This window comes from Ochotona curzoniae, unplaced genomic scaffold, assembly GCF_017591425.1.
Source record: "Ochotona curzoniae isolate NIBS_2020 unplaced genomic scaffold, NIBS_Ocur_1.0 contig_291, whole genome shotgun sequence".
NCBI lineage: Eukaryota > Metazoa > Chordata > Mammalia > Lagomorpha > Ochotonidae > Ochotona > Ochotona curzoniae.
In genome coordinates, this window is record NW_024465649.1 from 12,767,110 (window position 1) to 12,785,379 (window position 18,270).

General features: G+C 48.7%; 1 protein-coding gene across 3 annotated transcripts in view; it reads left to right on the forward strand.

Moving 5' to 3' along the window:
- Positions 1 to 558: 558 nt before the first annotated feature.
- Positions 559 to 18,270, forward strand: part of GLIS1 (GLIS family zinc finger 1) — a 205,237-nt gene continuing 187,525 nt past the window's right edge. For all 3 annotated transcript variants that reach the window (XM_040978664.1, XM_040978665.1, XM_040978666.1), the window contains exon 1: positions 559 to 817. In XM_040978664.1, coding sequence (XP_040834598.1) covers positions 559 to 817 — 259 coding nt within the window. The remainder of the gene's footprint in view (positions 818 to 18,270) is intronic.

Genomic DNA, 18,270 nt, shown 5'->3' on the forward strand with positions numbered 1-18,270 from the left:
TGCGCTGGTTTGTGAGTGTCTCGGGTGCGCGCCTTGCGTTCGCGTCTGGGAGTGAGCACGCATCTTCGGATTGCGGCTTTCGCGGTATAGGCGAGTCGCAAGTGAATCTCACCCGGGGTCCCCTGTATTACTATTCGGCCGGCGGACTCATCCTGCAGCCCGGCCCCATCAGGGGCCACCCTCTCCGCGGCTTCGCCAGGGCCCTCCTTGCTCAGAGAACCCTCCTCACCGCCATCTCCCTGTCGCACTGGACGACACTGGACCAGCGCCTTCCACGCTGCAGGCCTCAGTTTCGCTATTCGTCTAAAGAGGGCTAGGTCTGCGTTGGAGGACGCAGCGGCTTCGCGGGGATGTGCGGCGGCGGCGGGTGACAGGGGTTCTCTGCGTGCCTGGGGAGGCAGGTGGGTTTGAGCTGCTGTCGCACTAGGCGCGGTGGTAGCTTAGCCCGGTCCAGGAGTCGTCGAGGGGGCGGTGACCTCGCGGGATCCGCTTCCCGCGTTCTGATGCGTCTGTGCTGTCTTCCGCAGGAACCCCGCGCGACCCCTCCGCTCCTGAGCCATGCACTGCGAGGTGGCCGAGGCACTCTCGGACAAGAGGCCCAAGGAGGCCCCCGGCGCGCCCGGCCACGGGCCCTCCGGCCTCGGCGCGCACATGGCCTTCAGGGTGACCGCGAACGGCGGCGCCTGTGGGGATGGTGGCCCGCGGGATCTGTTGTCCCGGCCGCCTGCACCACCGCCGCGTGCCCACGACCTCTTCCGGGCCCGGAGCCCCCGAGACTACAGCGCGTCCAAAGTCGCTGTCTCCGCCGCCGGGAAGGGTGAGTCCGGCCCTGCCTGTGCGCCTGGTCTACGGGTGCAGGGAGATTCGGGCCGCAGGGCTTTGGGGGAACTTGGTTCGGTGTTCATTTCTCTCTGGCCGTTTGGAACTCGCCTGTCAGTCTGTAACTGCCCTAGGAAGCAACTAATTTAAACTCAAGAAGCCTGTTCTGGGGGAAATGTGTGTGTACGGAGGGCTCAGATTACACAGTTTTGCTTCTGTATGTTTTTGATGAAAGTTGTGTCAAAATTTTATTACATATTCCAGTGAGTAACAACTCGTGTGTCAGGTCTCGCTTTCTGAGCTGCTGAAGGCCTACTTTGAAGTGTTCCAATCTTCTTAAATAACAAAAACCAGAGGTCCTTCTGCAAGAACTCCCGTTACCTTTTGGGACCTTAGTTTTCCGTTGTGTCAGGTGAGGAATTGATTATGACTTTGGGATTCCTGATGGAACGTTTTTCTGACTCTGTCCCGCCTGGGCCAAAGCTCTGACTTTAGAAATGAGTTTTCTGTTCTGGTGTTGCGGCATCTCAGGGATTGGTCACCAGTTGTCTTGCAGAACCTAGTTTTACCCAGTGGGGCTGGAGCTCTGTTAGCCACGGGCCCCAGCACAGAGCAGGGGCTCAGGGTGGGCCGTGCTGCAGGGGCTCTCATGAGTGTGTGCTCGTCCTGTTACTGTTAATGATTATTGAGTCATCATTTATACGTTTCATGTTGACAGATAATTAACCAGAAAGGGAGAATTTGTCAGGGTGCTACGCTTCTCCCTCCTCTCCTTCCACCGGTAGAAACCAAGGCTTTCAGTTTTGGAAAGCTCTTGCTTTTCCCAGGCAAGAGCTACTGCTTAGTGTGGGGCCAAGCTGTTGTTAGAAATGAGGATACCTTGTGGTACACAGCCCCGGCTCCCCAGTTCCAGCACTGGGGAGATGCAGTGAACCACAGCTGGGTTTTTTTTTTTTTCCTTGTTGTTTTTTTAAAGAAAACACCTGACTTTGTAAGGTAGTTATTTCTTGTTGTTTTGTTTGAAATGTCATCCCCTTGTTCAAGAGATAGAGATCTTTTCAAGAAGCAAAGATAGGACAGAAACTCCTGCAGTGGGACACATGGTGGAAAGGATTGGCTGTGCCGCCTCCGCTGAGCCAGACCCGGTCCTGCTGTGCCCTGCGTTTAAGGCTGTCATTGTCCCCAGCACCCTGATGAAGGACTGTCCCAAACACGGCCTTTGCTCCATGCTGTGCCGAGACCTGTGGAAGGGATGACTTTGGGGACCAGCTTCCCACTTCCCTTCCCCCGTACTGTAGTTATTTTTATCCCCATCTAACGCACGACTACGATAAGAGATCTTCAAAGTCAGGATTGTTTCTGGAGAAGGCAGAGAATAAAAGCATGGGACAAACTGTTGCTTCTTTGTATTTTAGCTGGGCTCCCTGGTTAAGCTTTTTTTTTTTTTTTGAAAAAAAAAAAGGATTTACTTATTTTTATTGGAAAGGCAGATATGCAGAGAGGAGGACAGAGAGAAAGATCTTCCGTCCACTGATTCAATCCCCAAGCAGCTGCAATGGCTGGAGCTGCACTGATCCAAAGTCAGGGGCCTGGAGCCTCTTCCAGGCCTCCCATGCAGATGCAGGGTCTCAAGGCTTTGGGCTTTCCTCGACTGTTTCCCCAGGCCACAAGCAGGGAGCTGGATGGGAAGTGGGGTTGCCAGGATTGGAACTGGCGCCCATATTGTATCTCGGTGTGTTCAAGGCGAGGACCTTAGCCACTAGGCTACCTTGCCGGCCCCCCTGGTTAAGCTTTGGCCAAGGGATATTGAAACTGTTTCCTTCAGAATTGTGAGGCTGGTGATGAGGTGGGAGGGAGAAGTAAAGATGAGCAAACTGAGACCTGAGAATGGGGAGGGTGGGATATGTTGCACGTTAGGGGTGCCGCAGAGCAGAGCTCTGGCATAAACTGCCTTGGGGAGAAGAAAGTGGCTTAGGAACCTGGTTTGGCAAGGTCTCTGACCCAGCCTTGATGTGACTGTGGGCAGGATCCTTGCAGTCAAGGCAGCATGCAGTGAGACAAAACTGGTTTTCTCCTGCAGACCTCTGAAAAATGGCACCTTCTTGCTGCTCTTGCCCCCACCAGACTGTTCCCTAAACTATGCAGCCCTTTGAATGTTTGGTGTCTAACTCTGGGCTTATTGGAAACAGACAAATAGAAATACCAATTGAAAAATATTTATCGACTGTGCTGGATACTAGAAGACCTTGCCCACGATCATCCACAGGAACTTGGATGGGGGAGGGAGTTAATTCATTCCTTTGGAGCCTGTGTTCCCTCGTCTGTCAGTTGATCCTAGACTTAGAAAGACATCAGGAGCATTGGGGATAAAGAAGAGTGTGATGTGTGCCGTCAGTGCCTGGTGGTTCTTGGGATTGTTCTTGTCAGTACCTGATGCCATTGACCTGTGGTTTTTCATTTTCACAAGAGGTGTGGAAGGGTGACTGGAACAGGAGTTGGGGAAAATGCTTTAGATTCTAAAAAGACAGAAGGGGGTCACTTTGATTAACTTGTGGAAGGCACCGCGTCAGGGTCAGTGATGCTCGCTTAGGGTTAGGAGAGAGGGAAAAAAGTTTGCTTTGTGGGATGTTGAAGGTGAAGGGAGTTGTTTGCGGTGCACTGGCAAGGGCAAGTTGAGAGGGGTGGCAGGTCCTTTGTGGCTACCACTGACCAGTGACCAGGGAGAAGTCAGTAGTGTTGTCTGACTTGGGGCCAGGTGGCAGATGATCTACCTCTGCCTTCTGCGTCAGACAGTCCCTGAACCGATGGAGTGAGTTCTTGAATCCAACAGTCTCCCCGTGAATGTTTTTGGGCCCTGTGTGTTTCCAAACTGAATCGAGAGGCACTGGAGATGGTACGACGTCACGGACTAACATTGTCATCATTTACAATAAGAATCATGATCTGTTTATGGCAGGGGCCCATTTATCCAGATTCCAAACAGCTGGAAAGGTCAAATTGCCAGATGCCGCAGTTTTTTTTTTTTTTCCTTATTATTAAACACCCAACATTCTGCTTTTGTAAGTCCTGACAAGGAAAGAAGGTAAACATCTGGGCTTTCTACGGGCCGGCAGCTCTGTGGTGATGGCCCTGCCAGCTTGCTCTCCGCTCACAGGGCAGTGAGTGTGTGACTGCACACACCCAGCAACTGTGTCCTGCCCACCTGGCGGGCTCCTCTGAGGAGGCACCTAGAGACTGGCCGTGATGAGAGTGGTTCCTGTTGTATAGATCAAGGTGTGAAGGGTCAGGGAGCTGCTCTGAGAGATGGATGGTAAATGGTAGTTTCCAAGGCTTCTGGCTCCAAGCACTTAGTACTGGCTCCACAACTTGTATCTTGCGCTCCTAGCAGAGATCTTCTGAATATTCCCAGAGCATTTACAAACAGTTTTTCTGTTGGTGATTTTCCTGTCCCCAACCTATGGTAATTGGTAAGTAGTATCTCTGCTGAAATCTTTGCCATTTGGCCAGTTGGTTCTGTTTGTCCTGAGTTCATAGAGCAAGCCAGACAGTGAAGTTACTGAGATTCACTGAATCTTTTCCATCTTTTATCCCGAAGAAAGGTTGATTAGATAGGGTAAATAGGAACACTGGTGTTCATAAAAGCAGTGCCTGTTATGGTGGCTGTAGATACCAGAATGTAGTCAAATCTTGTAACTGTTAAAAAAAAAAGCTGTTACTTCAACAACAACAACGGAAAGCAACTGTTGACTCTGTAGGCAGCTGTCGGTGTGGAGGGTAAGGTGTGATGGTTTGGTGGTGTTACCTGGTACTGTGTGGGCATCCGTCGGCGTGGAGGGTAAGGTGTGATGGTTTGGTGGTGTTACCTGGTACTGTGTGGGCATCCGTCGGCGTGGAGGGTAAGGTGTGATGGTTTGGTGGTGTTACCTGGTACTGTGTGGGCATCCGTCGGCGTGGAGGGTAAGGTGTGATGGTTTGGTGGTGTTACCTGGTACTGTGTGGGCATCCGTCGGCGTGGAGGGTAAGGTGTGATGGTTTGGTGGTGTTACCTGGTACTGTGTGGGCATCCGTCGGCGTGGAGGGTAAGGTGTGATGGTTTGGTGGTGTTACCTGGTGCTGCTTCCCCTCAGGAAGAAGTCACAGTGATGTTCGACGAGAGGCTTGGCAGAGGCCAGTGCATCTGTAATAGAAAGGTATGATTTAGTTTTAAAGCATTTTCCCCCTCTGGCTCTGGTGGGCAATTTGCTTGCATTTCATCCATTTTAAAGTGCTGGTCCTCTGATCCGGAAATAATCAGATCCAAATTTTTTTTTTTTTTGGTATTTGAGGTTTCCAATAAGGGGGAGAAAAACCTGCAGGCCAAATGCCGGGCTCCATGAGAGAGAGACAAGTATGTGTGTGGCTGTACAAATGAGACAGGAACATGTTGCATCTACACTCAGGAGAATTGTATATGGATCTGACACTTCTTTTATAGATGGGTAGCGGAAATATAATTCCCAAAGATTCCGTCAGAGGTTTGTGCAGCTAGAATGTCTCTTCTTTGCTGCCTCCTCAGCTCTCTAGAAGCTGCTGCAATTTGGGGGACAACATGGAAAGGGGCAGCACATGCCATCGTCCCTTCATGGGGACCTTGTTGTTTTGTGTAGCTTACCTGTGCTGTGTGGCTGGGTTCAGGCCCCAGGATCCTCTCAGCTGTGCAACCGATGGATGGGCAGTGTTGCCTTGCCTGTGGTTTAAAAATGCAAATATCTTTAAATGCCGTGGTTTTCTCACACTTCTCCTTCTGGAAAAACCAGAGCCCACCCCATCTCGAGTTATTCATCTCCCTGCGTCTCATTTGCGTGAGAAGCTAAGTGAGCCAACACACTTATTTTTACAGTGCGTTAAAATCCCATTACAAGCATAAGTGCCCAATGAATCATTTAAAAAATATATTCTTATGTTCTTTGTTCTGAATGTTGCATAATTATCATCATTTTCTTTGGTTTTATTTCGTTAAGTTTGGCTAGCATCCTAGCAGACGGCAGGGGAAACCGAAGTTTGGAGGAGGGTTTTCAGTCCTTTTTTGGGTAGAATTGAAAAAAAAAAACCCAGCAAACAAATAAACAAACTTTATTTGGAAGTTGACCAGCAACTATGGCTAACTGTGACTTTTGCATAAAGAACATAATTTATTTCTCTCCCATCTCTCAGTGTTCTTGGAAGAGGATTTCTATTTTGAAGCTGTTTGTGGGGTATGTCAACAACCTCACCTTATGTAGATGATTATATTGAAAGTTAAATAGGAAGAATGTATGGTTTGTTATTTTCTTTTCCTAATATAGATTTGAGTTGCAATTAGTTTGGACCTAGAGGGTTGTGTTGTTTCTTTTGGTAGGTAGGGCACATTTTATTTTTGTGTTAAAAGAAACAAAGACATTTAGTTCCAGGGGGGAAGAAATGAAACAAACTCTGCCTTGGTCTTTGCAGCTTTCCCCCCCTGCACAGCTGTAATCCAGAGCGGCAGAAAGGACGGGCCTCCTGTCCTCAAAAAGTTGTGCTGCTGGCCTACACTGTGCTAATGACTCCAGCAGTTTAAAAAACAGACTTCTTGTTTATCAACAGTGTTGCCCAAATTAATAGTTTACAATGAAAAAAAAAAAAAACCTGCTTGTAGCATTGGAAGCAAAGTCCGGGGACTGACAGCTGAGTTACTGAGTAAGGAAAGCAGAAAAGGGGGGAAAACGGCTTTGCGGCTGCTTTGGTCTCCCAAAGCCTTATTTATAAGAAACTGAAAGAAAACAGAGGGCTGGGCTGGGGGTGGAGAGAGCACAGCTTCACCCAGTGGGCTCGCAGTTGAAAGTCACTCAAAGCATCTGGTTTCTTCTTCCCCATCTTCCCCTTGAACTCCAAAGGGTTATTCCTTCAGAAGGTTTCCGGCGGATCGAGGCGGATTGTGCTAGCAATGCTGGCTGTGTTTTTCAAGTCAGCGTTTGAGTCAGATGTACCGAGAGAGAGGAGACCTTCAGTTTGTGCGCTGAATAACGCATTTCCTGTTCTGCCTGGATTTATTTGGTGGTTACAGCCTGGCCTGCCTGGAGCAAACATATGTGCCCACTGCAGGATTTTGATGCATGTGGATCATGCCTGTTTGCTGGGAGCCTCGGTTTGCCATCTGTAAATTGGGAAGCTGCTGGGTGGGCTGACCCCTCATCCCTTCCTGCTCTGATTCTCCAGGATTTCACACTCACTGAGCTGGGAAGGATCCAGGGTGTAGAAAGAGGCTGCCTTCGCCTCTGGCCAGGTTATGGACTTGACCTTCCCCTTGGAATTGCCAAAGGTGAGCAGAAGGGATGGGAAGAGGGAGCCTCAGTGACCTTTGCAGACTACCGCCTTCATGCCAGGCTGGACACTTGACTTCTGTCCAGCGGCCAGAGGAAGAAAGGAGGCATTATGCTGGTTGGGGGAACTGAGGCTTGGGGAGGGGGGGCTAAGTGACTTGTACAGGATGGAGTGGGTTGTCTGAAGCGGAGCCTGCAGTTTGCTCGCAGGTCTGTTTGTCAGCCGAGGCAGGTCGGCCTGTGTAGACCATGTTGCCTTTGAAAGCCAATCTCAAAATCCAAGCAACCAGGAGGGTATGAGTATAGCTCTGCTGGGCGCCGCCGGGTGGGCCCCAACCACAGGGGAGGTGGCAGGGGTCACAGACAACCCAGACAGCTGTCTCCTGGAGCAGTCCCTCTTTCTGTCTTAGCTAACGGGACCAGACAGCACTTTATGGGGAGGCTGCCTGGGTTCAGACCGTGTTCCCAACTCTGCTGCTGAATTAGGGGAAGAGACTGGTTCTCAGCTTTGAGAAGAAGCTTCTGGGAGCTGGTTCTAGGCAAGGGTCCTCCCTGGACCCCACCCGGGAGAAGCTCCTTCTCAGAAGTATGGCTCTCTGTCCGCACTGCTTACTGCAGGTGGTAGTCCCCCGCTTTGAACCTTCCTCCTCGTTTGGGGAGATGCTTTGGCAAGGTCCAGGAGTGGCATCCTTTTTACTGCTTCTGAAGACCTCTGTAGGGTAAGAATGCCTCCTCTCCCTGTCAGAATGCCCAGCTGTAAATATATGCCTCTCCCGACCCCCAGCATGGCGGCTCTGGCTTCTACATGGCAGTTACTCGTTGTGAAGACCGTGGTGTAATGAAGAATGGTGGAAAGGGAGGATAGGCCAGGGTTCATGTTCAACTTGAGAGCTTTGTGTCAAGTGGGTCTTTTGTGTTCAGTGATGATGAGCCAGATCACCCCTGAAGGAAACAAAGATGTGCCCCTGGCCAGGTTGTGTCACACACATGTAGGAGAGCGAGTGTGTCCACGCTCAACGGAATCTTCCTCCTACTGACCAGGAGGCTGCAGGAGTTTCTGCTCCAAGGCATTTTTCCCATCGCGGGTGGACGCTGGGCCTGAGGAAACCCGTGGCAAAGTGTGAGGATGAGCCCCGTCGCAGCCTCTTCCTATTTGTGTCTTCTCAGCAACCAGATTACTCTTTTGGATGTTGTTGCTTTTGTTTTTAAATAACAGGTTTGCTGGAAAAAAAAGGTTTTAGCAAGAAACCAGGGAGTACTATAAACCTGACTTTAAAAATACAGATCCCGTTTGCTGTTGTAAGTCCTCCAGAGGGCCAGAGTTAGGGTTTATTTTGGAACGCCGCTGGACTCCATGAATTACTTCTCTGAGCGTTGGGTATTTAATACCTAGTACAAGTTTGTATAAGAGTTGATGATGTATTTTGCCGACTTTCCAACCCTGTAAATAAATTACACGTGCCGGCAGGGGCTGCCAGGATCCACTGTGTCAATTGAAGCTTAATTTTTATCCCAAACCACTTAATACTTTTGTCCAGCAAACAGAGAAAGTTCCTGAGTTTTGCTCAGCGGCTGGCACAGGAGCCGGCTGAGAGAGGCTGGGTTCAGAGGCTGGGTTCGGGCCTCCACGGATGCAATGAGTTGTGACACAGTTTTTGGTGGTTAAGTAGCTCCAGCCTGCTCAAGTGCAGCCTGCAAGGCAGAGAGTGATAATAGAATTTTAAGTGTATCGTAAAAATGAAACTCAGTTGCTTCCACTCTCCAAACCTGTCTCACTAACCCCCCCATCACCCCCTCTTTAGTGAAGACGGCTGTAATTGTGTGTTTAATCTCGAGACCGCCTGCGTATTTTATCTTATTTGAGTGCAAAGCCCAGGTAGTAATGCTGGCATTTCCAGTGTGAAACAAAATAGGGTTTCTAATTTGGAGACGCTATTAAATATTTCATGCTTCAACCAAACTCAATTCTTTTTTCCTATAATAAGTTTAAATATTAATTCTCTGGAATGTCAGATGCCTAAAGCTAGGCATTTAGCGATGTGCAGTTTCAAGTATCTCGAAGAAGGTTTATGAAACAGGATATTTCACTGGGAGGGATGAGTAGTATGTTTCAGAGATATCTGAATTCACAGCCACGTCTTCTGATTTACTTTTTAAAGGGAAAAGGTCATAAAATAAGTTGGTTTATGTGCTGAAGGATTAAGTGGCTTAGGCTGAAATAACAGCAGAGACTTAACTGTTTTTGCCCCCGTTATATTTTAACAATGCTTTTTGGGGAGGGAGGGAGGGTCATTTTCCCGCCTGCCTGTTTCCTCCCCTACAGTCCTCCCCCCAAACCAGATGGCTTTAATTCTAACCAAATCCCACGCTGAGGCCAATGATTGATCAAACAGTCATTTGTACTTACGTAGCGCTCTTTGTGAGAGTATCTCAACGCTGGAGCTCCTTGCTGGGACAGGCCCTTCATTGGGCCGTCAGATGCTTGATTTCAAACAGATCAAGGGGCTTGAGAGGCAGGGGTGCAAGGGTGGATGGAAAGCAAAGCTGCAAGGCCTGAGTCCTCAGGACTTCTTGTTTTATAACCACATCGACAGCAGGCTGATTCAAGTTGGAAGAATAGAACGACATCTCTGCACAGTCCACAGCAGACGTTATACTTTCAGTGTGTGCTCCTGAAGGAGATAGCTGAATATGGTTGGGATCTGCTGCTTTTAAGGGCTCTTTTAGAGGATCTTTGGTGTGGTGGTTAATGGGGAGAAGCCTGCATCCCCATTTGGAGTGCATGGGTTCAAGTCCCAGTTCTGCTTCTGGTTCCAGCTTCCCGCTGATGTACATCCTGGGAGGCGGCAGTGATTGGAGCGTTTGGGTCATTGTCACACACATGGGAGACAGGAGAGTGAGTTCTGAGCTTCTGGCTTTGGCCCCATCAAGCCCCACTTTTTTGGAAGTTTGTTTATGTATGTATGTATGTATGTCAGATAGACAGAGAGGAGGAGAGACAGAGAGAAAAATCTTCCGTCCGTTGATTCACTCTTCAAGTGGCTGTAACAGCCAGAGCTGAACCGATCCAAAGCCAGGAGCCTAGAGCCTCTTCTGGGTCTCCCACGCGGGTGCAGGTTCCCAAGACTTTGGGCAGTCCTTCACTGCTTTTGCCGGCCACAGGCAGGGACACGAACTAGCGTCCACATGGGAATTTTAGCTGCTAGGCTACTGTGCCAGGCCCATTTTTAAAAATTTATTTTGAAAGAGTGATAGGTGGTGAGGATATAGAGAGGAGGAAGATTGTCTGTTTGTTAGATTACTCCCTAAATGTCTGCAGTTGTCAAGTCTGGGTCAAATTGAAGCCTGGATCCAGGAATTCCACCCAGATCTTCCACATAGGCAGTAGGTACCCAGTACTTAGACCATCTTCTGTTGCTTTTCCAGGTGCAAAAGCAGGGAGCTGGATTGGAAATGGAGTGGCAGACTTAAACTGTGTTCATATGAAATGCAATTGTTGCAGGGGCAGCTTAAACTCCTGTTCCACAGCACTGACCCCCTAATCCCAACTGTTATGGGCATTTGGGACATGATTAGAGCATGGGAGATCTCTGTCTGTGTCTCTGTGACTTTCAGATAAATAAAACTAAGTGCAGCTTGCAACAACACACGCTTTCCAGGAGACCCTGATTTATTTTATAGTTAGCCCTGGGTACATGCTTTGAAACTCCTGAGAGGCTGGCATTGGGGCATAGCAGGTTAAGCTGGAGTCTGATGCTGGGATCCCATTTTCCTGCTGCTTCAAGCCTGTTGTTCCACTTGATCCAGCTCCTTGCTAATGCACTTGAGAAAGCAGTGCAAGATGGCACAAGTGCTTAGGCTCCTGCACCCACATGGGCGACCTTGATAAAGCAAGCTCTGGATCCTGGCTTTGGTCTGTCCAAACCCCAACCATTGTGGTCATCTGGGGAGCGAACCAGCTGATGAAATATCTGTGTGTGTGTGTGTGTGTCTCCCTCTGTAAGTTTGCCTTTCAAATAAATAAAAAAAAGCCAAAAACCAACCCATAAAACTTTGCTGTGGGTTGTAGCTTGACAACCACCTGGCCAATGGGAGACATTTGAGTGATCTGACCTAGCGTTCAGGCTTTCCCTGCAGGTCTGCCTTGCCTCTTGTTGGTGTTTACTTCACTGCTCTCTAGCAGCTGCTGATTCCCTTATTATATGCAACCCTAGACGAGGAGTTGTCTTGTTGTATGTCTGTTTCTGGAAAGCTGTGAGCTTCTTGTTTGTCATTGTGCCTCAAGTCTTTTTGGATAATCCACGTTTGTCCTCTGGATTCCAGCAAAAGGTATGATGTGAAGTGTGTCTGCGAGAGGCACCTTAGGGTGCTGACGGAGGCTGTGGACTCAGGCTACCAGGTTTGAACTGTGGCTTCATGTACTGATGTAGGGTGAGTTATAGAGATTTCTAGATTCTAATGTTTTTGTTTCTTTTATTTATTTTTTTTAGAAGCACAAGGACACAGAGAAAAGAACACTCTTCCACTCACTGTTGCACTCCCCAGATACCCACAGCAGCTGGGGCTATGCCAGGCTCAAGCCAGGAGCCAGGAGCTGCTTCTGGGTCCCTGCTGTGGGCTGCAGGAATCTGAGTACTGCAGCCATCATCTTCTGCCTCCCAGTGTGTGTGTTAGCAGGCAGCTGGATTGGAACTAGACCCAGGATTTGAGCCCAGATACTCCAGTATGGGATAGGATTGTCCCAAGAAGCATCTGAAATGCTGGGGCACAGGTCTGCCCCTTGATCTGACTGTTCTTATCTGTAGAATGGGGATAATAAGAGTAATGATCGCAAAAGTCTGTTATGAAGTTGGAATGAATTAAAACAAGTATGAATGAGGGTCTCACACAGTAACCTAGCAGCTAAGGTCTTCGCGTTGCACACACCGGGATCCCATATGGGTGCCGGTTTGTGTTCTGATGGTTCTGCTTCCCATCCAGCTCCTTGCTTGTGGCCTGGGAAAGCAGATGAGGACGGCCCAAAGCCTTGGGACCCTGCACCTGGAGGCTCTTGGCTCCTGGCTTCAGATCACGTTGCAGCATTTGAGGAGTAAATCAATGGATGGAGGGTCTTCCTCTCTGTCTCTCCTCCTCTCTGTATATCTTACTTTCATATATATATATATGGCAAGTATGGGTGTTTAATATATATATATGGCAAGTATGGGTGTTTAAAAGAGAAAGGGACATGATAAACGTGCAGTGTTGGAATTATAATGATTATTGTGACCACATGAACTTGAAGGGGTTTTCTCTCTCTCCACCATTCTGACTCTGCTTATTCTTTAAGAGGGTACTTACTTACCACCCTCCAGGAAGCCTTCTCTTTCTCTCCGTCCTTCCTTCTGCCATAGCACTGGTTGTACTATGGTGAATTTCTGTTTCCTTTATGTATCTTTGGGTAAGGGGTAGGGTGCCAGTCCCTGAACCCTGGCTCTTTGTGGATATCCAACCAGATTGGGAATGGGGCCTAACCCAGGCCCTGCTGTCATGGAGCCTGAAACCTGGGGAGGAGGCGCTGTTTGGTGGCCTTGTTTTCCCCATAAGAAAGAGATGATGGTGAGCTCTCCGTGTGTGTGGGGCACCACAGTTAGTGCTTCTAGGGTTTTGCATTCTGATACAGTCACATTCTATTGCTGTCACTGTCTTGGGGCTGTTCAAAATGAGGTTTCCTCATCTGTGTGGGCCTCCTTCCTCCATGTCTTTCTGGGAAGAGCTAGCGTTAGTTACAAATTTTCGGAGCGGCTGGGATGCAGACCAGGTGGAGGAGCCTGATAACTGTGCTGATGTGGCCAGCAGGTGGCCTCTGGACTGTGGTTTCTGACGCTTTTTGCTTGACCTCCTTTCAGGCGAAGCCCTAGGCACTGTGGTGTCTGCCTCTTTCTCTTTGTTTTTCTTTCCCTCTCCTCCTTCCTTCTTTCTTTCCTTCCTCTCTTGTAAAATTATTTATTTTTATTGAACAGTAGATTTACAGAGAGAATGGCAAACTGAGAGAAAGATCTTCCATCTGCTGCTTCACTCCCCAAGTGGCTGCAACAGCTAGAGCTGAGCCGACCTGAAGCTAGGAGGAAGGAGCTTGCTACATGTTTCCCACATGGATACAGGGTTCCAATGCTTTCGGATATCCTCTACTACTTTTCCAGGCCAAAAGCAGGGAGTTGGGTGTAAAGTGGAGCAGCTAAGACATGAACTGGTGCCCATATGGGATCCCAGCACATGCAAAGCGAGGACTTTAGCCACTAGGCTACTGTGCTGGGCCTTCTCTCTCTCTCTCTCTCTCTGTGTGTGTGTTTTAAGATTTGCCTGTTTTTGTTTGAAAGGCAGAGCTACGCAGAGAAAAGAGGAGACAAAGATCTTCCATTCGCTGATTCACTGCACTCCCCAAATGGCTGCAATGGCCAGAGCTGAGTCAATCTGAAACCAGGAGCCAGGAGCTTCTTCTGGGTCTCCTGTGGAGGTGCAGGTGTCCAAGGACTTGGGCCATTCTCTGCTGCATTCCCAGGTCATAAGCAGGGAGCTGGGTCACAGGTGGAGCAGCCAGGACTTGAACTAGCACCCATATAGTACAATGAGATTGCAGGTGGAGGATTAGCCAGTTATGCAGTTATGCTGGCGCCTTCTTCATCTGTGGTTTTAAGAGCAGATTGTGTGTGTGTGTGTGTGTGTGTGTGTGTGTGTGTGTGTGTGTGATGAGCAGATGTATGATGGTCTACACATGTGACCCAGATTTCTCCAGGTAGAGATGCTCAGACCATGCATTGGTTTGAGCTAGAGCCAGATGGTTGGGTGCTGGGGTAAAGATTAATGTCCATGTCTGAGATCCCCACTCTGGGACAGGCCAGTGCCTACGAACTGTATCAGCTCCCTGGCCTCTCTGGATACTGACATGGGCTTTAAAACTGTGAAGCTCTGCCCAAATCCTATTCTTCCGCCAAGCCCCATTTGAGCTGAGGAAAAGAGTAAGGTTCTGAGAGGCTGTCACTTGTGCAGTGAGAACTGGTTTGGATTCTGGATATAGCACTTGACCAGACCTTGGGCCAGTTCACTGAATTCTGAGCCTCTGTTTTCCTTGTTTGTGGAGACTAATCCTGCTTTGGAGGGCTGGGACTGGGATTGAAGTGAGAAAGCTGTCATGCATGCATAGCACAGGAATTAGCACACAGTAAGGATGTAACAGATGCATGTTGGTGTTGGTTGATTTGGGTGGCAGAGCTGGGACTAAGACCTAGAACTGATTGATGGTTTCTGTTAGGGCCCTACACTGTGACACCCTATTCTTCCATTCACTTTTCTTTCCCTTTTATTATAATTAGAGGAGTGAGAACTTTGGAGTCAGAAGAGGTTCACAATTCAGTGTTTGAAGATACCCATCTGACTGGCTAGCATCTTGTTCTCACCAAAGGCTTGGGGAACGAGTAGTGGTTCTTCCAGCGTGACTCAGAAGTGTCCTGGGCCTGCACAGCCCAAGCTGCTCACTCAAGCTGCTAGCATTTCTGTGTCCAGCCGCATGGTGAGGGGCCCAGACACACAGACCCTCCTGCCACCCTGGTTTGCTGGGTTGGGAGTTTCTCTGGCTTTTGGTGTCTTGCTGGATCACCTGGACTCTTCCAATCTTGGCTGGGTGTGGTTCCTGCTGTGCTGCCCTCATTTCTGGTGCCTGTCTGCTGAAGGGCAGTGACTTCCCTGTGTAGCATGTTCTATGCATAGATGTTGTGTGAGGCCATTTAATTCTCTTTTTGAGAGGTGGACATTATCACTATCGTTTTTCTCATGAGAAACATCCAGCCCAACAGGCTCAGGGATCCAGCCAATGAGCTAGAGTTGACAGGTGGGAGCTGCGGGTCTGACTGCTCTTCTGCACATCTTACCACCTTCTAGTTGTTCCATCAGGGCCTGAGGTCAGGCTGACTCCATTGTCACAGCTGAGAATCTGCTTCTTCTGCACAGACTTTTCATTGCCTTCCTCATCTTTTGGCTGCCCTGTTGCCCCTCTTTTTCCCCCAGGACAATGAGCTCCTTGAAAGCAGGAATGTGATGAATGCATCTCTGAGTTGCTAATAGAGCATGGTGCAGCCGATGGAATGAGCGCAGGACCCCAGCAGGACTCATCTGTCCATTGCCAGTCAAAGGCACAGCTCCCTGGGACAGTCTCCAGCATATTTTAGTTGAGTGACTCTCGATTTTGAGCCAGTTTCCCACTTGCAAAATGGAGAGCATGAATCCTTTCTGGGCAATTGTTAGGAAAATATAGAATGAGAAGATGTGTATGACAACTGTCCAGAAAGGTGAAAGGGCTGTACCCGCGTTTGGTTGGTGGTTAGTTGGTTCATCGGTTCATTGAGTATCTGCTGTGTTCCAGGCATTGGGTTTTGACCCTGGGACTAACAGAACCCTTGCCTGAACAAGTACCCTGGTGAGTAGGTGTTTGTGGGTTCCTTCCCAGGCTGACTGTGTCCCAGCCCTCCTCCGTGAGGTATCACCACCTTATCTTTGGCTCCTGACTCCTGCTGGACTCAGCCCAGTGACCTCAGACAGACTTCCTGAACTTTGGTGTGCTCCCAAGTAAGGTAGGGGAAGATGAGGACGTGGGGTTGGGAGAGGGCTCTGATGATGGACAGCTGCTGGGGCTCTGAGGACAGATGGAGTGGCTCAGCAGCACAGGACATTGGTGGTGGAGAATACAGGTGAGTTGGTCTGTGGCTGGGAACTGTCCTGGCCAGCCTCTTTCCTATACTTGTTGCCAGTTCCCACTTGTTTAATCTTTCTTCTTGGCGTTGATGTCCTCTCGTTGTCTTGGGTGACATAAGCCAAGAGCTAGTCCTCGGGATCTCTCCTTTCCATGCCTGTTCTGCCCATTCCCATTCTTTCATTGACTCTAGCTGCTGTATACTCAGAACGTTAAAACGGGGGCCCGGTGCAGTAGTCAAGTGACTAAGTCCTTGCCTTGCATGCATTGGGATCCCATATGGTCACTGGTTTGTGTCCTGGCTGCTCCACTTCACATCCGGCTCCCTGCTGGTGGCCTGGGAAAGTAGCAGCTGAGGACAGCCCAAAGCTTTGGGACCCTGCACCCATGTGGGAGACCCCGGGGAGGCTCCTAGCTCCTGGATGCTGGCTTCAGATCGGCTTAGCTTTGGCTGTTTTGCAACCACTTGGGTAGTGAAGCAGCAAACAGAAGATCTTTCTGTTTGTCCTTCTCTCTGTAAATCTACCTTTCCAATAAAAATAAATAAATCTTTAAAAAAGATAAGAACATTTAAGTGCTAATTTGCTAGGGAAAGATGGGGCCAGTCTATGGGAAATTGTTTGATTTAGGGGTCCATGGGGCTGTTTGGGGAGGGGTCTCTTCCTTTCCTCCTCTGTCTTGCAGCATCCGACAGCTAGCATTTTTGGAGCACTGCCAGGAACAGGGTCAGTCACCTTGCTTTTGTTTTTGAGGATCATCGTGTTCAGCCTTAAAACTACCCTGTGAATGTGGAAGTGTTCGTCCGTAAGTACACATAGGGCCATTTAAACAGAAATTTAATTATCATTAAAGCTTAAAAATCCAGACTCTGAGTCTTACCAGCTGTGTTTCAAATGCAGACACTCGGGGCCAGTGACTGCCCCGTTGGAAAGAACCGACAGGGGACTGACATGATCTATTGTTATGGGAAGTTGTACTGCACAGTGGTAGTCTAGAATGTCCTCCTTCTTCTTCTCTTTTAAAGATTGATTTTATTTTTATTTGAAAGGCAAAGTTAAAGAGAAAGGAGAGACAAAGAGATTTTCTACCCACGGTTCACTCCCCAAATGGCTGCTACTGCTGGAGTTGGAAGTCAGAAGCTTCTTCTGGGTCTCCCACGTAGGTGCAAGAACTCAAGGACTAAGTCACCTCCACTGCCTTGGCCAGCAGGGAGCTGGATCGGCAGTAGAGCCACCAGTACTAAAACCAATGCTTATGTGGAATTTTAGCATCAGAGATGCTTAGTCGGTTATGCCACCATGCCAGCTGTGAGAATGTCCTTCTTTAAAGTAGTCATTTGTTGCTCCCATTTCCAGTGGCTGTGTCAGGTGTCAGACTCTGTCTTGGGAAGCACATGGTTGAGAGAGCAGGCATCTGGATGTATTAAGCTTTGAGGGGGGGCTGGCCTCGTAGTTGTCAGTCTGGCAACCCTTTGGGGGATACAGACCTGAGCCCTAGGGTTTTGCTGTCGGGGGTTCTCAGGACTGCACTGATAAGAAGGGTCACAGTGGGCTTCCTTGAGAGGTTTTGTGTGGGTTCTGCTTACCCCACAGGGAAGCAGCCCAGGGCATGTGGAGGGTTCCTGCAAGCCTGTCCCTGGGGCTGGGAGTTCACGTGGGGCTTCCTGACTAATGGCTGAGTAGAGGCTTATTCCGCAGATTCCTGACTTAACAACAAATGCCTTGGTCCTGCTTTCTTTGGGAAGTGATGAATCCTTTCAAGATAATTTAATTCATGGGCCCAGCGCGGTAGCTTAGTAGCTAAATTCTCATGTTGCATGCTCCAGAATCCCATAGGGACACAGGTTTGTGTTGTGGTGGCCCCTCTCTGCTTGTGGCCTGGGAAAGAAGCTGAGGACAGTCCAAAGCCTTGGGACCCTGCACCCGCTTGGGAGACCCAGAAGAAGCTCCAGGCTCCTGGCTTTGGATCAGCTCAGCTCTAGCTGTTGCAGTCACTTGGGGAGTAAATCAGTGGACAAAAGATCTTCCTCTCTGTCTCTCCTCCTCTCTGTATATCTGACATTCCAATTAAAAAAAAGATATTTCAGTCATTAATTTTTACCACTTAAGTAACGATTATAATACATTATAATACTACTTCCTGTAGAGCATTTGGAAAAGAACAGAAAGATTGAACTAAAGTCCAGTGGTTACCACTGCTTTCATTTTGATATATTCGTTCATTCTTTTTTTCCGTGCTTACCTGTATTATATATATATATATTTCTATTTATATATTATCTGTATATTTGTTTCCATACCGTTGAGGTGGTTTTAAAATGAAGCATTTATGTATATTTTAAACCTGACGTTCTAAAATAGTAAATCTCCGTGTTATTAAAATTCTTTGAAAATAGTGAAAAACATC